A 19,862-nucleotide genomic window follows, 5' to 3' on the forward strand; every position below is an offset into this window, starting at 1 on the left:
AATATTTAAATCTATTTTATTAGAATTTGATAAAATTGAATACCTATAAAAATTCGATCTGTTACAATCCTTACCAATTAAGATCTACATAACCACAAAGTTAAAACCAAAAATATATATACCTTACTGGAGAGGGAGGGAGGAGGAAAACACCATCCCCTATTCCAAAAGGCAGAAGAAACTACCAAGAAATGCTTGACTGAACTGAAAAACCCAAAAATCAAAGAATACTGGAGAGAAAATTCTCTCTTTAAAAATAGTGCCTTGACTTAATGATAAAAGTGAAGTTAATTAAGAGTGAGCTCAAAGTTCAAATCTTATAACTATTTTTTTTATTTATCTAATTTTTTTAAAAAATAGAATGCGATTCATACAGTATTTATTTTGTTTGTTTTCTAAATTAAAAAAGACACGCACATTAATATCATAACATCACCTCAATAGTTGAATTTTCTCCATTAAATGAATATAAAATTTATTTATAAATTTATTTTTTTTATATAAATTATTCCAAGGAAGAAGGAAAGGACATCTTCCAGTTTCAAAGACTTGAAAGAAACGTACCGCTGGCTTCAATGCCCACCTTAAATAAAATATCTCACCCAAAACAGTTGACTTCGTCTTTGGTTCATTAATTTAATTTACAAAAAGTAAATGGGTTTCCTTCCAAGTTAAGCACTTCAATCGAAGACGATGCAAGGGAGAGGGTAATTAATTAGATCTCAATAGCTACTTACAGGCCATGGCATACATGGATCCTGGATTGTACAAAGCCGCAGCAGAAGGCAATACTGATACCTTGGAAACATATGCAGAAAGTCTAGACCTTGCACTGACACCAAAAAAGAACACAATCTTGCATATCCATTTAACCTCTCCCAGTAAGAAATCTACCCATTTTGTCAAACAGGCACTTCAATTTTGTCCAAAGTTGCTGTGGCAAATCAATATCAATGGTGATACCCCGTTGCACATCGCAGCAAGGTATGGGCATTTCGATATAGCGAAATTGCTAATTGAACAGGCCAATGTTCCCAATGAAGATCTCGAGAGTGGGATAGGAGCCGCCAGACGGATGCTGAGGATGGTGAATGTAAAGAAAGACGCAGCTTTACATGAAGCTGCTCGAAATAATCACCTGAAAGTTGTGAAATTGTTGACCCATCTGGACCCTTATTTTCAATATCCTGCCAATGATTGCGAAGAAACTCCACTTTACCTGGCTGCAAGAAAAGGGTACCTGTACATGGTCATTGAAATGTTGAAAACTTGTCAATCTCTGGCTTATCTTGGCCCCAAGGGCAAAACGGCATTACATGCTGCAGTATTGAGCCACAATCGAGGTATGTTCATACCACTTCACACTTCTTCCAACAAGGGAAAACGTAGAAATTATTGAACCAAGTTGTATCCTTGATCTCCTTCAGGGATTGTGTGTGAAATACTAGAAAAGAAAAGGGAATTGGCCATCCAAGTAGATGAAAATGGATGGACTCCGCTTCACTATGCTGCATATGGCATGGATGATTTAGGGGCTTGTGTTATTGTGCAGAGGCTATTAGAATATGGTAGATCTGCTGCCTATATTGTGGACAACGTTAGAAAAAGGACAGCTCTTCACATTGCAGCTTGCAGAGGAAATGCACGCATAATGAGACAGATTATTTCTAAATGCACAGATTGTTGCGAACTCACCGATGATAGGAGCTGGAATGTTCTTCATTACGCTGTGATTAGCAAAAGTGATGAAGCCTTACAAGTAGTCCTCCGAATCTCTTCGCTGATTGAACTTATAAATGAGAAAGATATCAAAGGGAATACTCCTCTCCATCTACTTGCTGTTTCCCGCCCTTACTTGCCTTCTATCATTTGTGATGGAGAAGAAGATCTCAATGCGTTTTACAAACAGCATGTGCGCTCTAGAGACAACTTACTTGCAGACCTTCAACAACCAAAGGTTAGCCTTTTGGCCCTTCACCCTCTGCTACTGTTAGCAAGTTTATTGATGCATATTTAACTAGCTAATTGTCTTGCAGGAAAGAATTTTGGAGTGGATGGAAGATCTGGGTAATGGACCAATGGGCCAAATTTGTATCAACAAGAAACGCAGTTGGGAAATACAAGATTTGAGAAGCGGACCAAAGGAGGCAAAAGTCCTTGCTGAATTCGAGAAATCTAAAGACTCCTTTTTGGTAGTGTCAGGACTTGTAGCAACAGTAACATTTGCTGCAGCATTCACATTACCAGGAGGTTACAAAAGCGACGAAAGAGACCCTGATCAAGGCACTGCAATTCTGAGCAAAAATTCAGCTTTTGAAGTATTTGTCATATCAGATTCCATAGCCATGGTTCTGTCCACTTGTTCTGTTTTTATTCATTTTATTGTGATGCTGCTTGGATATCAAGAAAAATACTGGTGGTTAATCCGGTCTGCGCTTTTGTTCATCATGTTTGCCATGGGAGCGATGGTGGTTGCATTTGCCACAGGCACATATGCAGTTCTATCACCTTCCTTGGGGCTTGCTATTGCCACCTGTTTCATTGGCCTTAGTTTCTTTATCTATGTGTCTTACATGCTGAAAAGGTTATATAGCAAACATCTAGAAAAAGCCTACCTAGAAGCTGCAACGAGTATCTCCAGAATGTGGATTAAAATCAGGTTGTCAAGGCCCCTTCTATCCTAGCAAACCCCAAGTTATGTTTCATTGCCCTGAGCTTTTTCTTCTATTGGTTTTACAGTTCTTCAACAAACAGCTATGAAGAGTTTCTATCCATAGCAGCAAACACGTTTGGCATTATATATATGTCAAACTGAATCAATAAACCCAATTCATAATTCAATAGGTCATTAAATCAAACTTTATTCATCTTATTTTTATTTGTTTAAAGTTATGATTGATATCATAGGCCTATTCTTAATTTGATCAAAATCATCTATTGATCATAGGCCAATTTCCTATTTGACCCAAAATCAAAGTTCTATTTGTCATATATGTCTCTTCTCTCCCCCTTCTCTTCCTCTGTTTTGCAGGAGAATTCCATTTTCATTGGCATGAACCAAATATGACCCTTTGGGTGGATATTAAATGATAAAATTTTTACAAGATAGTTCAAATTTAGACTCAAAATAAGGCATTTTCATGTTTCTGAATCCAATATAAATTAATGGATCTAATTACATAAAGAAACTTGTATTTAAAAAGAAAAAAAAAAATCAAATATCACATTCCCAAATCTTTTCATCTAAACACAAGGTGAATTTTTTATTTTTTTATTTTTTTACTGAGTCGCAAGATGATAAGCAATCCAGAGGATGAATTAATGATGAACTAATCTAATTGTCAAGTGAAATAGGTATTAGCTAAAGAGCATATCAGTCGCTCAATAATTGTGCAATAAGTAAATGCAAAATAAGTTGTGAGCACATCAACTTTTTGTACTATTATTAATTTATCAAGAAAGGGTCCTATCCTGCTCAATAATTGAGGTTACATACATCCATTTTATGTTTAATGCTGGGTCCTATCCTGCTCAATAATTGAGGTTACATACATCCATTTTATGTTTAATGCTGCTTATAATATAAACCTTGGCCACAAGTTTCTTATCTTCAATGTCTGCTAATTGTTGTTTTTGATAGTTCAGAACCTTCAATTGTAGAGATAAGACTAGGCAGTGGCTGCCTTATTTAACTTTCCAAAAAACGTATTAAGCATTCAACTCACCTACTTGTTTCAACAAAGACAAATTCTACCACTTTCTTGTGTGTTCAATCGAAACTGTCGCATACATGGAAGCAGACTTACAGAAGGCGGCAGCAAAAGGCATAATTGACTGTTTCAAGGATTATACAGATCTTCGTCGCTTATTGACCCCAAATGAAAACACAATATTGCACGTCTACCTTACCTCTCCAAGTGAAAGATCCCCCGATTTCATAGGACAGGTACTTGGCATTTGTCCCTCGCTTTTAGTTCAGGTCAATGTCGATGGTGATACTCCGTTGCACATAGCAGCCAGGTATGGTCATTCTGATGCAGCAAAAGCGCTAATCGAACAGGCTAAAGCTGCCTTATATGATCCTACAGATGTAGAAAGCGGAGAAGATGCAACAACCAGGCAAATGGCAGCCGCCAGGCAGATGGTAAGGATCACAAATAAAAAGAAAGAAACGGCCTTGCATGAGGCCGCACGAAATAATAATGGTCTCGATGTTGTGAAGGCAATTTTGAGCATTGAAGATCCTGAGTTTACATATTCTGCCAATGATTGTTGGGAACCTCCACTTTACATAGCTGCTGATAACGAATGTACAGATATAGTCATTGAACTTTTAAGAAATCCCAATTCACAATCTTTAGATTATGGAGGCCCCAACGGTAAAACAGCGTTGAATGCGGCGATAATCAGATGGGATGTAGGTAAGAAAAGCTTAATTTAATTGTTAATTTAGATTCTTGATATTAGTAATTATAAATTTGGTCTTCTTGATGACTTTGTTCCAGATGCTGTAAGCAAACTGTTGGAGAGAATGAGTAGTTTGGCTAGAGAAAGAGATGAAAATGGGTGGACTCCACTTCACTATGCTGCGTATGAAGGTTCTGTATCAATAGTGGAAAAGCTATTAGATCAGGATATTTCTATTGCCTATGTCTCTGATAAAGGGAGGAAGAGGACAGCTCTTCACATTGCAGCTGCTCGAGGCCTTGTGCGTGTGATGAAGAAGATTATTTCTAAATGTCCAGATTGTTGTGAACTCACTGATATTAGAGGATGGAACATTCTGCACTATGCAGTGATCAGCAAAAGTGATGGGGTATTCAAAGAAGTTCTTCAAAATTCATCATTGATTTACCTTTTAAATGGGAAAGATCGTAAAGGGAACACACCTCTCCATTTACTTTTAGCTTCTCGCCCCTATTTGCCTTCTTTCATACGCGATGGAGATACCGATGTTTTCAAGTTCTTGATGCAGAATATATATTATGTAACTGATGATGTTTCCTCAAGACAGGTCAGCCATCTAACCTTGTTCAATTAGAAATTTAGAAGATATTGCAACTATTTCTAAGCAATATTTAACTTTCTCAGAAAAGATGAAATGAAATTTGTTTTTATAAACTAACTTCGGTAAAAATATAATAATTTTCAAAGTAATAATCCAAGACCATTGCAGGAAGAAATTGTAGAATGGATGCAAGACCTTGGAAGTGGGCCTTTTGGGAAGATGGTTGTGAAAAATTGGGATGAAGAAAGGAAAGAAAGAGAAGAAAAGGTCATTCCAGAATTAGAGAAAGCCAAAGACTCCCATTTGGTGGCTGCAGCATTGGTAGCAACAGTAACTTTCGCAGCAGCATTCACTTTACCAGGTGGTTATGTAAGTGATGAAAATGAATCAAAACGAGGAACTCCAATTCTAAGCAAAAATTCAGCATTTAAAGCATTTGTAATAACAGATGCTATAGCAATGGTGCTGTCTACTTCTTCAGTCTTCATCCACTTTATCATGGTAATGTTGGGATATAAACAAAGATACTATTGGTTAATAAGATCTGCACTATGGTTCATAGTATTTGCAATGGGAGCAATGGTGGTTGCATTTGTGACAGGAACTTATGCAGTTTTAGCACCTTCCATGGGGCTTGCCATTGCTACTTGTGTCATTGGATTGAGCTTTTTCCTCTATGTGTTTTATGCTAGTGCAAGGTTGGTGATAGGCTCCATAATGCGTGATCAGACTGAAAGGAGTGGTACCTCAATATCCAGATCCCTGAGGCGAGTCTGGCGTCAAAGTCCCTTTTATTTGTGTAAGTTGTTTTTTTTTTTTTTTAATAATTAATTTCAACAAGATTTTAGTAATTTTTTTCTTTTTCGTTTTATAAGCTTGTGGCATTGACTGGTGGATGCTGAAATATAAGCTCCGGCGTTGGTGGGGGCTTTTGGCTACAAAAGATTCTCATAATGTGTAATTTACTAATCTAAGATTGGATGATTTTAATTTTATGAGTTTGTTCAAATGTCTAACGAAAACTTATTATTAGTATTTTTTTTTTCTTTTGTGAATGGATTTTCTTTTTAGAATAAAGTGATAATTTTTATTTATATAAATAATTATACATCATCTATGATAAAAATTTATCTATTAATTTACAAAAAAAAATCATCTATTAAATATAAAAAATTATAATAAAGAATTAATTATTAATATTAAAATTAGAGAATTCCTCTTTAATATTTTGTACATAAAGCGTGAAACAGAAATTGTGCTTATCGTCATTTTATGTTGACGATAATCTCTTTAATGAATGAAATTTCAAATTAAAATTAAATGTAACACCCTAGGTAACCCAAGGTAAATCCCACGTCGGCAAAACACGGGAGAGATATGTGTGTTTATATTCATAAATCCATAAATGTAAAACCACCAACTTATAAATTTATTTTGTCGATGTAGAATTTGCCTAGAATGTTACATTAAAATTTGAAATTTATAATTTAAAAATATTTTATTTTGCTAATAAAAGAATTCCAATTACCTTAACAAATAAATTTAAAGAAAAATAAATTAAGCAATTACCTTTGTTTTAAAAAAATATTAAATTTAAAGAGTCCACATCATAAATTCAAAATTAAAACCTTAACAAATAATTTTCTTCTCAATATTAAAATAATAAATTTATTTTAAAAAATATATTATTTTTTCCTATCATAAGATGAAACCTATACTATTATATTGATGAGTTATCACTAAGCAATATTTAAGTGTCTCAGAAATGATGAAATGAAATTTGTTTTTATAAGCCAACTTAAGTAAAAATATAATAATTTTCAAAGTAATAATCCAAGAGCATTGCAGGAAGAAATTGTAGAATTGATGCAAGACCATGGAAGTGGACCATTTGGGAAAATTTTTATTGGCAGAATTACAGAATGCCAAAGACTCCCATTTGGTAGCTGCAGCATTAGTAGCAACGGTAACTTTCGCAGCAGCAGCATTCACTTTACCAGGTGGTTATGTAATTTTTATTTTCTTTTTCAAGCTTCTGGAGTTGACTGGTGGATGCTGAGATTCAGGTTTTGGCTTTGAAGTTTACTTATTCAAAACATACGTCCGACGTAGCTATATCTTGAGTTTGAATAAGTTGTATTTTAAATTTTATTGAGTTTTTTTTTCTGAATACAAAAGATTGTCATAATGTGTAATTTACTAATATTTAAATGCAAGATGTACTCTATTGGATGATTATTTATAATAAAATTCATCTATTAAATATTAAAATCATAATTAAAAAAGTTTATTTTTAATATTAAAATCGAAGAATTCATATCTCAAATTGTTTAAGCTTTGAATGTAAAAGAGAAATTGTATTTATATCATTTTATGTTGACGAGAACATCACACTCTAAAAATATACTTATTGTGTTTACCTTTTAATTTTAAATAAATAATTGAAATTATTTTAAAATTTAAATTTAATTGTGAGGATTATATAAATTAAAAAAAAATAAAATCTCAACTATTAATTTTAAATTTTATAATTAAAATAATATTAATATAATTCATCATATTTACTCAAATTTAAAACTTTTTTTTTTATTTTTTATGCTCATTGATTTGCTTTTTTAAATTAGGCAATTACCTTCTTCTTGAAAAATATTATCTCTAAAAAGTCCACATAAATCTTATTAAATGCAATTTCCTTTTTAATAATAAAAAATAAATATTCTTTACCAAATATTTGTCTCTCAACATAAAATATCATTAAATTTTGAAAAAAATATAAACTTTTTATAAATAAATAAAGAAAGAGTTGATCTTGATAAAGAGAATTTGTGTTTTTTTTTCTTTAAAATATTTTTATTTTACTTATTAGAATTAAAAGTATGTAATATTTCATAAAATGTATAAATCCTATTAAGAAATAAAATTTTCTTAAAAAATATTTTTAATATTAATTATTATGTACGATTTTCTTTTGAAGCAATTATATACGATTAATATGCAATTAAAATTAAAAAAAAAAAAGAAAGTAATAGTAATAGAATACTGATGTTGTCCGATTCTTTAATCTGGGATACAGAATTCTTCGTCTGAATGGGGATATCAATTCTCGAGTGTCCAAACATATATCGGATATTTTACAGAGCTGTGCCGGGTAGCGGTAGATGTTATCTTCAAAAACCCCTGCAAAATCCTCAGGATCTTCCAAATTTCTTTAGTTGAATCAATCACTCTCCACCTTTTGAACTCAATTACCAGATACCTTCTTTGCGTAGTCTACCGTATCTAAGTCTCGCTATAATGGCTTTGGTACCTGGTCGCCATTTACACTTCGATTCATTTCAAAGCTCCTTCTCCAAGTTCAACGGCTCTCCTCTCCATTTCTTCAGGTACAATTCCTCAATCCCTCTAAGAGCACGCACTCTCTACGCAAATTCACTGTGTGACAAGAACCCACCAAGAAAATCCAGTTTTCTCGCCACTGACAAACCAGTTTCTCAACGGAAACCGATTGACAAAGTTTCAACGACTAGCAATTGGTTCTCCAAATGGAACAAACCCAATAAACAGAACCACCCAAAACCCCCTCAAGCCGTCTTTAATTATCGAAATAGCGACAACAGCGGTACTGGTGGTAGTACAATGGACAAAATTGTAGAAAAATTGAAGAAACATGGGTACGTAGATGGTGATGCTAATGAGAAGAAAGAGAAAACACCAGAGAGAATGATAGAGAAAGGGAGTGTAGAGGATATATTCTATGCGGAAGAAGGAATATTGCCAAATTCACGAGGTGGGATTTCCAGGGAATCACCTTTAGGAGTAGAGGATCTGTTTAAGAGTAATGGGGAGGTTAGGTTTCCGTGGGAGAAACCTAAAAAGGAGGAGAATGAGGATGAGAGGGAGTGGACGGCGAGGGGCAAGAGTAGGACAGCATTGGCAGAGTTGACATTGCCGGAGTCAGAGCTGAGGAGGTTGAGGAACTTGACGTATCAAATAAAGAGCAAGGTGAGGGTTAAAGGTGCAGGAGTTACTCAGGAAGTGGTGGATACCATTCATGAGAGGTGGAAGGACTCGGAGATTGTAAGGGTGAAAGTTGAGGGAGCACCTGCGCTTAATATGAGGAGGATGCATGAGATACTTGAGGTTTGCTTAGCATTTTTATTTGTGATTATTATTATTATTATTATTATTATTATCATCATCATTTGATTTTTTCGCTGGATAAGAAAAGAAAACTAAATCAATATGTGTAGGTGTGAAGTAGAGCCTGTAGTCTTACGAGTTTGGGTCTTGTGTCCAGATCTGAAAATTTTCACGGTTGTCATATTTACCGGAATGAAAAATGTGCTTGCAAGAGTTAGTCTACCTGCAAGCATAAGGCTTCATCATTTTTTTGTATGCACCATCTGTTATCACTGTTACCATGCCAGAATCTATCAAAGCTGACTTTGTTCATCATTCCACCCTGAACTGAATGCATCAATACAATGAGAAACTATTCTTGCTTGATTTCACTTAAATAAGAAGATAATTAAAATCTGAAGGAGATAAAAAGTTGATAACTAAGTCATATCCGTGCAACAACTAGATATCAAAAACTTACACAAGCAAGCTGATCACTTCACAATGATTTTTTGTCGTGAAGTGACCATCAGGCTAATGAGTGGCATGTTAATGGCGCTAACATTTAACATTTTTTGTTGAGATGACATAAACTGTAGGTGAAATAGTAGACTATAGACTGGGCACTGAAAAGGGGTAAGAATAATGATTTTAGCACTATTTCATTCCTAAAGAAATGAACAATGCATAATAATTTTAGAACCATTTTCTTCTGTATATGCTTTCATGCATTGTCTTCTATGCAGTCATGTGATGTAATCTACCCTCCAATTCCATGGTTTAGGGGAGGGGGAGAAAGGTGTTACTAATTACACGATGATCATTTGTAAGAAGATTATTTCACTAGGGCATCTGAAAAGATATTTCTTTTCAATCCATTGATCAATACTGTTATGTCTCGCTCTTTCTCTCTCTATCTCTCTTCTTCTTCTTCTTTTTTTTCATTTTTTAAATTAAAATATTTTCAGAGGAAAACTGGTGGTTTGGTGATTTGGAGGTCTGGCACTTCTGTATCTTTATATAGAGGTGTGAGTTATGAGGTTCCCTTGGTGCAATTGAACCAGCGGATTTTGAAGAGAAATGAGATATCTACTAATTCCTTACCAACTCCCACTGGTAAACTTATTATGAGTCCATCTAGATTTGCTTCTTCCAGTAAATTGGATATGCCTCGATCAAACTCAGATGCTGCTGTGGAGGGTGAGGAGAAGAAAGAAACAGGAATGCTGGAAGAAGTAAAGTACGAAGATGAAGTAAACAACCTGTTGGAAGGTCTGGGTCCCAGGTACACAGATTGGCCAGGGTTGGATCCATTACCTGTGGATGCAGATCTGCTTCCTGGCATTGTTCCTGGTTACCAACCTCCATTCCGGATACTTCCTTATGGAGTCAGGTCTACTCTTGGACAAAAGGAGGCAACATCCTTACGAAGGCTTGCCAGGGTTCTTCCTCCTCACTTTGCATTAGGTATGCCACTTTTCCGTTTTCATTACTTTGTGCAATTTCAAAGTCTCTTTATAAGTGTGTATGCAAGTGTCCTTTCCAGGCAGAAGCAGGCAGCTCCAAGGCTTGGCTGTTGCTATGATCAAATTATGGGAGAAGAGTTCAATTGCAAAGATTGCACTTAAACGTGGTGTACAACTGACTACTAGTGAAAGGATGGCTGAAGATATCAAGGTAATGGAACATCCAGCAACTGCCGAAATGGGACACAAAATTTCTGAACAATTGGGTGAATTATTATTTTCTTCCATATGTAAATACTGCCACATGTTTTTCATGATTTTTATACTATTGTTTGCACAATTTTATACCGTCGGACTTTGGCTTTGTTTGGTTCGCAGAATATAAGAGTTGGAATGGAATAGCTATTCCATGACCCCTAGAATGAATTTCCCTCACTTATGAGGAATTTATATTATACAAATTTATGAAATAGCTATTCTATGGTAACTACTCAATATTTAAAATTTCAATCAAAGTTATGATTGTGGAATGGCTATTCTATTCTATAAATAACTATTTCACATTTAAAATTTGAATTAAAGTTGAGAATGGGTATTGAACATGGAATAGCTATTCTATTTGCCATAATATCCCATGCTATTCCATTTAACAATTAAAGCCTCTGTGATGGAAAATTCCTGTTCTTCCACCGTGTACTTCATGCATATATCATACTATTAAAATAAAAATTTATAGTAATAATTTAATCGCGCAACTTACTTATATTTTTCTTCTTAGCCCTTGGTGGGAAAATAAACTTTATTTTACGTTCTTATGGTGATAATGACTCTTCCAAAGTTCTTGTAACCAATTGGTTCTGCAATAGTTTCCTACTGGCAAATTGAGTAGACAAATTGCTAAGGAATCTAAGGAATCATTTGTTCTGGTGCTTCAGAGGGTGTTTCTTTTTCTGTACTCCCACTAGTGTAACTGGTTGGAGAAAAGATGTCTTTCCTCCTCCCTAGAAATTCCAGAACAAGCATCTACTGTAGAAAATTCCCTATCAGAACCTTAGGCCCCCTAGTGTTCTATGTAGCCATCAATGGCCTGCTAGTGCCTTCTTGAATTTCAGTAATGTGTATGATTGTTGATCTCCTTACTATGATTTTATCATTATATATACTTAGTTCTATCAATCACTTTAGATCCTGAGCTATACTATCAAATAAGTACAGCATCCTTTTCATGGTGCAAAACTGATAAATCAGTTATCTTCTGGCAACTGGTTTAGTTTTAATTTGCTACTGGGCGATGCATACAGAATAATGGATTGTGATCTTGTTTGCTGGCCGTAGAAATTGACAGGGGGTATGCTGCTTTCTAGAAACAAGGACTTCTTGGTCTTCTATAGGGGAAAGGATTTTTTGTCACCAGATGTCTCTGAAACATTGCTGGAAAGGGAGAGATTGGCAAAATCCTTACAGGACAAAGAGGAGCAGGCACGATTAAGAGCATCAGCCTTGGTTATTCAGAGTTCTGGAACAATGGAGCAGTCAGGAACTGCTGGCACTCTCCAGGAAACTTTGGATGCAGATGCAAAGTGGGGAAAGAGTTTGGATGACAATCATAGGGAAAAATTTATGAGAGAAGTTGAAATAGCACGGCATGCCAACCTTGTCAGAAAGCTTGAGAGCAAACTTGTTTTTGTGAGTTCTTTCAAACTTGGGTCTCATGCAGTGTTTTCACTCATTAACGTACTATATGCAAACTCTTTAATATGAATTTGTACGTGTTACTGTTGCTCAAGGTTCAAATTTTTCTTACTAAGCTATTAGATACATTGATATGGAATATAGTTTCTATTGCTCTAGCATTACATAGCATAATGCCTCACAGATTCATTGTACCACATGTTAAGTCTTAAAGATCTTCATATTTTAAACTACTTGGTGTTTTGCCCATTAGGCTGAAAAGAAGTTAACTAAAGCTGAACGAGCCTTATCTAAGGTGGAAGAGTTTTTAAAGCCAGCAGAAAGACAGGCTGATCCAGATAGCATAACTGATGAGGAGAGATATATGTTTAGAAAGCTTGGCTTGAGGATGAAAGCTTTCTTACTTCTTGGTACGATGGAACTTCCTATGTGATAAATTTATTGCGGTTTTGTTTGTGAGTATTTTATGAGGGGCTGTTTACTTGCTTCAGGTAGACGAGGTGTTTTTGATGGTACGGTGGAGAATATGCACTTGCACTGGAAATACCGTGAATTGGTTAAGATCATTTTGAAAGCCAAAAGTTTTGAACAGGTTAAAAAAATTGCTTTAGCACTTGAAGCTGAAAGTGGGGGTGTCTTGGTTTCAGTAGACAGAATTTCCAAAGGTTATGCTATAATTGTATTTCGAGGAAAGAATTACCAGCGACCTTCCACATTGAGGCCAAGAAATCTCTTAACAAAGAGGAAAGCTTTGGCTCGTTCAGTAGAGATGCAAAGGCGTGAGGTATGTTTACAAATCTGTATATCGTTGATCAGAACACTTGCATTTGCTTACTGTTTGAGCCAAAATCCATTCAATTTGTAGATGTCTAAGTTGCTAGTGAGAACAGGGACTGCCAGGCATTGGCCATGGTACTCTGTGATGGAGGGTGGGGTCTTCAGTTTCTTCTTCTTATTCATGATCTGGACATTTTTTTGAAACTCAGACCATTGACGTCATGAATCAACCTTTAGTCTGTTTCTATAGTTGGTGCGGTAATAAGGCACAAGATTTGATATAAGCCCAGGATGATTAATGCCAATCATGAAATATTTTTAAAGTCTGACTTGATGTTTGCAGACAACAATTCAGGTGGTTAACTTTTCTAACTATATTGTCAAACAGGCTCTTGTCAATCATGTTTCAGCCCTGCAGATGAAAGTGGACGAAATTAGATGTGAAATTGTAAGGCTTCATATATATATATATATTAGTTCTTGCACTTCTCCTTCAACATCAATCAAATCTTATATATTTCTGTTTCATATTGACATTTATAGGAACGAATGGAGAGTGTGAAAGATGAAGGGGACGAAGAGCTGTATGACAGATTAGATGCTTCTTATCCTACGGATGCTGGTGACAACGAGGTATATTTATATTTAATGTCTTTATTCTTTTATGTGCTAAATCTGCATTTAAGCACCTTATTTCTTTCTTTCCTTTTTATAGGAGGAAGGAGATGAAGCATGTCTTGGGGCATACAACAGTGAATATGATGCTAAGTATGATGATGATGATGAAACTGGCAACATAGTTCAAAGTATCCATCTGGAAACAAACTTTCCTTGTGATGTCCAGAGCCAAGAGTCAGAAACGGAAACTGAGGTCTCCATATGCATAACCTTCTATATCAGCTGTCTTTGTTATATGCACTAGTCTAACACCTCCTTTTTATCCATTTCAATAGGGGGAAAGATATCCTGAGACATTTGATGGTGAAAATGATGATGAGGATGGTTTTGAAAGTGATAACTTAGCTCAAAATCACCATACAAGTTTTCCATACAATGTTTGAGGTTTGTAATGGGTATGCATAAGCAGTACTCTTCTTGACTTTTTCTGTCTGTTAAATCCACTGACCTGACATCCATTTATCATCCACTTGAATAGGACAGATATGAAGCATATCGAGAGGCACTTGAGGGTGAAAGCGATAATGATGTTGAAAGCGATAACTCTGTTCCGAGTCCCCTTACAAATTTCTTCTGTGAATGCTCTAAAACAACTTGAGGTTTGCTAAAGACATGCTTAAGCAGTGGTCAATATGGTGCGCATCGCAGCAGGATTACAGCAAGGAGAATGATGCCTGAAGGCAATGAGGATCTCTGACCACCTGCACATCCCTATAATCAGCGTACAGAACATTTGTGTGGGCACAGGTATACGTTACCTATATTTGCATTATTTTTTTCTTGTAAATTGGTGTCTCCAATTCTTATAACAGAAGTTAGAATTAAGAGCCTGACCAGCTTTGCTGATATCATGGAGAGAGACGAAAATTGTAAATGACTAACTATCAATGTCATTTCCCTCCCTGAAATACAGTATGTGATCATCTGTGCCAGTGCTTACAATGTTCATCATTCTGTAAACTTGCAGCTGACTATTTGAAACAGTTGATAAAAAAAAAAAAAGAAAAAAAAGTTGCTGAGTTGCACGTTTCATACCGGCAATTATGAACAATTAATTATTATTATTATTATTATTATTATAATTATTATAATTATTATTATTATTTGGTTTATAAAAGAGGAGAATAGGGAACTCAAATTTTGCTTTCTTGGATTGGGAAAGAGAATGGTAGACTTTTTTTTTTAATTAAATGGAGATTTTAATGAATGAGTAATAATTATTAAATTATATAATAGAGACAATTCTCTCTTGTCACAATAAATATTATAAATAGAAAAAGGAGAATATGACATTGAAATTTAGTAGCTTGTTCAATTAAGCTTACATAATTACTTCTAAAAATACTTTTTTACAAAATTTATAAATTTATTCTAATAAATTTTACGTTAAGTAATATTTATTTTTCATAAGGAAATCATATCTTAAAAAATATATTAAATTAATAAAAAAAATTGTGACATAAAAAAAAATCATGTATAAATCTTTTTTATACAATTAAATTAATAATAATGAATGGTGATATTTATAATTTTTTATTTTATATAAATTATTTAGAATAATATTTATAAAATATTATAATTTTATGATAATTATACAATAATGAATGGTGATATTTTTAATTAAATTAATAATTATATTTCAAGGTTGAGAGTAGAGTAGGTCCCATTTCAATGGACTATCCTCCAGGAAATGACTCCTACTCCTAAACGCGACTTCTTTCCATTGACTAATGGGAAATCGAAAGAACCAGACCATACGAATTGGACCACATTAGAAACGTGCTTTAATTACTTGTTTTAATTTAAAAGAGAAATCTGTTACATATATAGCCGTGGAAACCGAATTTTGAAATTCGGGGGAGCTAGAACAGCCGCTAGCCAGAGAAGAAGATGGATCTTTTCTTTCAGGAATTGCAGAGTGATGATCTTGCCTTCTGGTTTGAGCTTACTCCACTGAACCAAAGCGCTTTCCTGCCCTATTCAAGCACACCCACAAGCGAAATTTCGGCAAGTAATTCTGGCAATGGATCAAATTCTACTAACATGAACAAGAGAATGATTGACTTCATGAGGAGAAATTGGCCTGTAAGAGTTGGAAGTCAAGAATCCGAGAGTGCAAGATGTTACCGCCGGAAGATAAGCGAGAGAATGCGGAGAGAGAAGGAGAAGAACGGCTATTTAGCGCTTCATGCTGTGTTGCCCCTTGGCACCAAGGTTAGTAATTAATTAGATATGATGAAGATGGCGAAGTTAATTACTTCTTTATTTGATCTTTGATTGCAGAACGATAAGAACTCGATTGTGCAAATGGCGGCGAAGAGAATTCTTGAGCTGAAGCAATATAAGGAGGTGTTGGAGAGGAGAAACCATGAGCTCGAAGTGAAGGCGATCAAGGTTGGAAATGTACCGAGGAGTATAAAGATTAAGTTCAAAGTAGGAAATTCAACATCAGGGGTTGATTATATGGTGGAGGTTCTTAAGTGCTTGAATAGCTTTGGATCAAAAATCACAAGCATTAAATCAAGGTTTTCTGATCAAGAAGTTGCGGCAGTAATGGATATTGAAACCGAGGTAATTCAATTTCTGACAACTTAGCTTGCGTAGGAAAAAGAGTTTTTTTTTTTTTTTCATCTTATAAATTATAATTGTAATATTAAAATTAAATTGATCATTACACAAATAGAGAAAAAAAGCACGTGTGCGCACTGGCTATAAGACATGCACACGGGATATATAATATACGCAAGTTTGAAACTTCAACCATGTGAAATCTAATTGCTTGTCAAAATGTTTTGGAAGATTTCAGATGCTGAGATAAGAAAGACAGTGCAGAGAACACTAGAGGATGTTGAGAGGAATCTTCGCAGCCATTTTTCCGGAAGGTTGCAACAAACCTGAACCAATAGAGTTGGTTGGCGCATTCATTGGCCCAAATGAATATATGCAAAGGTGGTGGTGTGAGAAAAAGTCAGTTTGCCATTACACGTTTTGACCTTCGAAGAAATATCAACAACGAGTTCGCTGTCAACATGGATTCTTGCATTGTGGTTGGACTTTTCTTTTATTATTTTTTTTTGAATTGAAAAGGCTCCAAGTATGACTATTATAGCAATTCTGTTCATTTTGATATGATTTTGAATTGAAACTGTGAGCTTCAGATCCAACTGCAAGATCCTTTAAAATTTTAATTTTGATTTCTGATAATTATTTTTTTTTAATTTTTTGTTTTTCAAGAAAAAAAATTAATTTAAATTGGATCAATTCTATTTCAATCCAATTCAAATGAGAGAAAATAATTTTGATTCAATTTAAACCCATGAAATTTTAATTTAATTTTACTTTTAAAATAAATTCAACTGTTTCAATTCAATTTCAAATTCCAACTAAACTTTTATCAGATCTACTTTTCACTCATGCACACACATACGTAAGATTATTATTATTATTATTTATCTATTTTATATTAACACGAGGAGGCATCCAATTCCAGATGATGCTTCAATGGAAATGAGGCCTGAACCAGAACCCCCACACCCTCCTGATATGGTCTTTGGAGCTGCCAAGTGAATCCAGTTATTCTCAAACAAATCTACCATATTGTCACATCAGGAACTGAAGGGAGAAAAAAAAGCGATTTTTTTTTTTAAATGGCAAGGCAGACGATATTTCATTTGCTGTTTAAATATGGCCCATGACCCAGTATGATAGGATCAGATTCACAGTCCAACAACTAGCTTTATAAGAAAAAGGACTACAGTCCAAGAAACATAAATGGTGCCCCATCTGAACAGCTAGAAAGCCCAACATGCCTACAGCTCAACGCCTCCGCACAGACTAGGGAGAATGTTGAAGACACAACAAGAAGCTAAAAACCAAGCATGGCGAAAGAAAGTTAGCAGAAAGAAGGCGGCTCCAAAGAACAAGTCTTCTACCTCCAAAAAAATGCAACCGAAGACAGGAACCCACAAGAGACAAAGAATGCTAAAACCATGGACCAACCAGAGAAGCACAGGTTGTTCTAGGAGGGCGACGAGGCAGAACTTGGTCAACAAAAAAATTCTACAGAGTTGGCCATAGAAGTAGAGCCAGAAGAGCCTCCAAGGTACATTCCCTCCCTTTAAAGGCCAAAAATTTATCTTAACTATTAAAATCTATACACAAACAATGTCGCTTTTTATTTAATTTTTTTGGTTAAAAACATCGCCAGGTTATTACAAGACCATCTGGTTTTCCTGTTGACCTTGATCCCAAGGCCATTAAATCTTCTAGTCATTTACTATTGAAGAAATATTAATGACGTTCACAATTCAATTTTCATTTTATGAGACAGAAGGTCAAACTAGAGATGAACAAAATCTAATCATTAACTCATCAGTAGAGCTTTGAGAATGGTTTGTACTCGTTTGAATAAACTAAAATTATTATCATATGTATACGAAAAAGGAAATATTTATAATGCATCCAAATGAAATTTTAAAAAAGCTCGCAAAATCGAGAAATAAAGAACACATTTAGACTACCACAAAAAAATCCATAACATCAGCTCTTCAATCCAGAAATAGGGGCCTACTCTCTGTAATAAGAGTTTAAGGACCTAAAATAGCCAAACTTAAAATAGACAAAAATTTCATCAACAAAGACGTCTTCATATGATAGGAAACAACTAGCGCGTGCAAGCTGCAACCAAACAGTTCACTTCAGAGGAATGAACCTAGATGAATGCGTGGCACCAATACCAGGTCTACCATGCTTAACAGGCTTGTATGATATTGAGAACTCGGCTAAATAATGACCAATCATTTCAGGTTTGATTTCAACCTGGTTGAAGGTCTTCCCATTGTACACACCAATAACGCTTCCAATCATTTCAGGTACAATAATCATATTGCGAAGGTGGGTTCGAACTGATTCTGGCTTCTCACCAGGTGGAGCCTCCCTTTTCTGTTCCAAAACATTAGAAAGAAACTATCATTTAGTGCTGATGAACACTACCAAAGACGGAACACGGCCAAGAGAACAATAGTGAAACAAAATGCCCTATGAACTAATGAGTTTGACAGGCATCTCATTCAAATAAAAGCTATTACAACACCAAAAATTAAATAAATTGTTACATCTACAAACATCACACCATTATATTGCAAACCGGATCAGAATATAAAAATAATTCAATAGAGTAAAACAACTTAGCACCTGGCACTATTACAATTCTAATCTACCAAAGCCCCCGAAACTGTAATGAATAAAAATGTTCAATCAGAGATGGCCATTATGCAGCGATACAATCAACAGCATATCAGCCTTCGTCAGAGCAATCAACAGACTACTTGTTTGCATGTCAGGTAAAGAAATTACTAAATCAATTATCTACCAACAACTTGATCTACAAGTAATTCACTATCTTCAGGGTTCAATGTCATCTCATTCAACTTACTAATTCAGCTCAACACATTTTAGCAATGATGTGATACCCAAAAAGAATACCCAAAATAAGCAGAAACAATTCCTTTTAGGCCATCAAACAGATTTGCAGGCAACAAAACAATATACAGTCACCAGATTCTTCTACTCTCCCTGAAATAATATTGATCATAATTATGATTCCAAATTCACATGATCTCCAGAATAAACTGCCAAAATCTCCAATTATACCAAGAAGGCTTTCTTCTATCCACAAAACCTTTCTGCTAGCATCCCCTTTTATCTCAGCAAACAAGCAACCCAAATATGAATCAATTAACTATAAGAAAAAAAAGATTGTTGATGATCCTCAATATGTCCTAACATTCACAAACAACAACAACAACACAACAACAACTAAGCCTTAATCCCAAACTAGTTGGGGTAGGCTATATAGATCCTTTTTTGCTATTTACTCTGTTAAACTCCCTCTCCGCGTCAATATCCATAACTTGTAAGCCTAATATTCACAAAATAAGGGCAAGATTACCAGGTAAAGGATATTTTCATTGAAGTAAGTAGTCATTTTTCTGAAGACAACCAAATCCTTAAATTATTATATGTTCAGCATGCCCATGCATCACTTATATGCATATAATTATGTAGTTAAACTCTAGGCACGATTTATGTTGCATTGATAACTGTTAAAGTGCCATGAATAT

The 19,862-nt window shown here is 34.8% G+C and overlaps 5 protein-coding genes across 12 annotated transcripts; 4 read left to right on the forward strand and 1 right to left on the reverse strand.

Moving 5' to 3' along the window:
• The first annotated feature begins 546 nt into the window (after positions 1-546).
• On the forward strand, positions 547-2,841 carry LOC131179144 (protein ACCELERATED CELL DEATH 6-like). Its single transcript, XM_058145130.1, has 3 exons — positions 547-1,343; positions 1,428-1,957; positions 2,037-2,841. The coding sequence occupies exons 1-3, from the start codon at positions 743-745 to the stop codon at positions 2,682-2,684; spliced, it is 1,779 nt and encodes a 592-aa protein (XP_058001113.1). The 5' UTR covers positions 547-742; the 3' UTR covers positions 2,685-2,841.
• Positions 2,842-3,712: 871 nt separating this feature from the next.
• LOC110673220 (protein ACCELERATED CELL DEATH 6) lies at positions 3,713-6,043 on the forward strand (the record flags this gene model as incomplete). Its single annotated transcript, XM_058145131.1, has 3 exons — positions 3,713-4,421; positions 4,506-5,014; positions 5,177-6,043. Coding segments are annotated over 3 exons (1,881 nt in total), but the record flags the coding sequence as incomplete, so codon positions are not given.
• A 2,060-nt stretch (positions 6,044-8,103) lies between these two features.
• On the forward strand, positions 8,104-14,672 carry LOC110673225 (CRM-domain containing factor CFM3A, chloroplastic/mitochondrial). Of its 4 annotated transcripts, none has more exons than XM_021836290.2 (11): positions 8,104-9,148; positions 10,096-10,594; positions 10,674-10,804; positions 11,929-12,279; positions 12,539-12,695; positions 12,777-13,069; positions 13,451-13,510; positions 13,606-13,695; positions 13,778-13,933; positions 14,016-14,135; positions 14,219-14,672. In XM_021836290.2, the coding sequence occupies exons 1-10, from the start codon at positions 8,303-8,305 to the stop codon at positions 14,121-14,123; spliced, it is 2,691 nt and encodes an 896-aa protein (XP_021691982.2). In that variant the 5' UTR covers positions 8,104-8,302; the 3' UTR covers positions 14,124-14,135; positions 14,219-14,672. The 4 variants fall into 4 exon arrangements, with proteins under 4 accessions (XP_021691982.2, XP_021691981.2, XP_021691980.2 ...); XM_021836289.2 differs by having other exon boundaries at positions 14,224-14,672; XM_021836288.2 differs by having other exon boundaries at positions 14,016-14,124.
• Positions 14,673-15,578: 906 nt separating this feature from the next.
• Positions 15,579-18,057, forward strand: LOC110673258 (transcription factor bHLH92-like). 5 transcript variants are annotated; one of them, XR_009148131.1, is made up of 4 exons: positions 15,579-15,954; positions 16,024-16,311; positions 16,540-16,787; positions 17,231-18,057. XR_009148131.1 is itself a non-coding variant. In XM_058145132.1 (3 exons), exons 1-3 carry the CDS (start codon positions 15,631-15,633, stop codon positions 16,636-16,638), a joined length of 711 nt encoding a protein of 236 aa, XP_058001115.1. In that variant the 5' UTR covers positions 15,579-15,630; the 3' UTR covers positions 16,639-16,904. The 5 variants fall into 5 exon arrangements, 4 of the variants coding, with proteins under 4 accessions (XP_058001115.1, XP_058001118.1, XP_058001117.1 ...); XM_058145132.1 differs by lacking the exon at positions 17,231-18,057 and having other exon boundaries at positions 16,540-16,904; XM_058145135.1 differs by lacking the exon at positions 17,231-18,057 and having other exon boundaries at positions 16,547-16,904.
• A 174-nt stretch (positions 18,058-18,231) lies between these two features.
• Positions 18,232-19,726, reverse strand: LOC131179099 (40S ribosomal protein S15-like). The gene is made up of 3 exons (XM_058144815.1): positions 19,691-19,726; positions 19,421-19,480; positions 18,232-18,705 (listed from the first exon to the last, which is right to left on the reverse strand). Exons 1-3 carry the CDS (start codon positions 19,724-19,726, stop codon positions 18,433-18,435), a joined length of 369 nt encoding a protein of 122 aa, XP_058000798.1. The 3' UTR covers positions 18,232-18,432.
• Between the last annotated feature and the right edge of the window lie 136 nt (positions 19,727-19,862).

Source organism: Hevea brasiliensis, chromosome 4 (genome assembly GCF_030052815.1).
Source record: "Hevea brasiliensis isolate MT/VB/25A 57/8 chromosome 4, ASM3005281v1, whole genome shotgun sequence".
In the NCBI taxonomy this organism is placed as follows: Eukaryota; Viridiplantae; Streptophyta; class Magnoliopsida; order Malpighiales; family Euphorbiaceae; genus Hevea; species Hevea brasiliensis.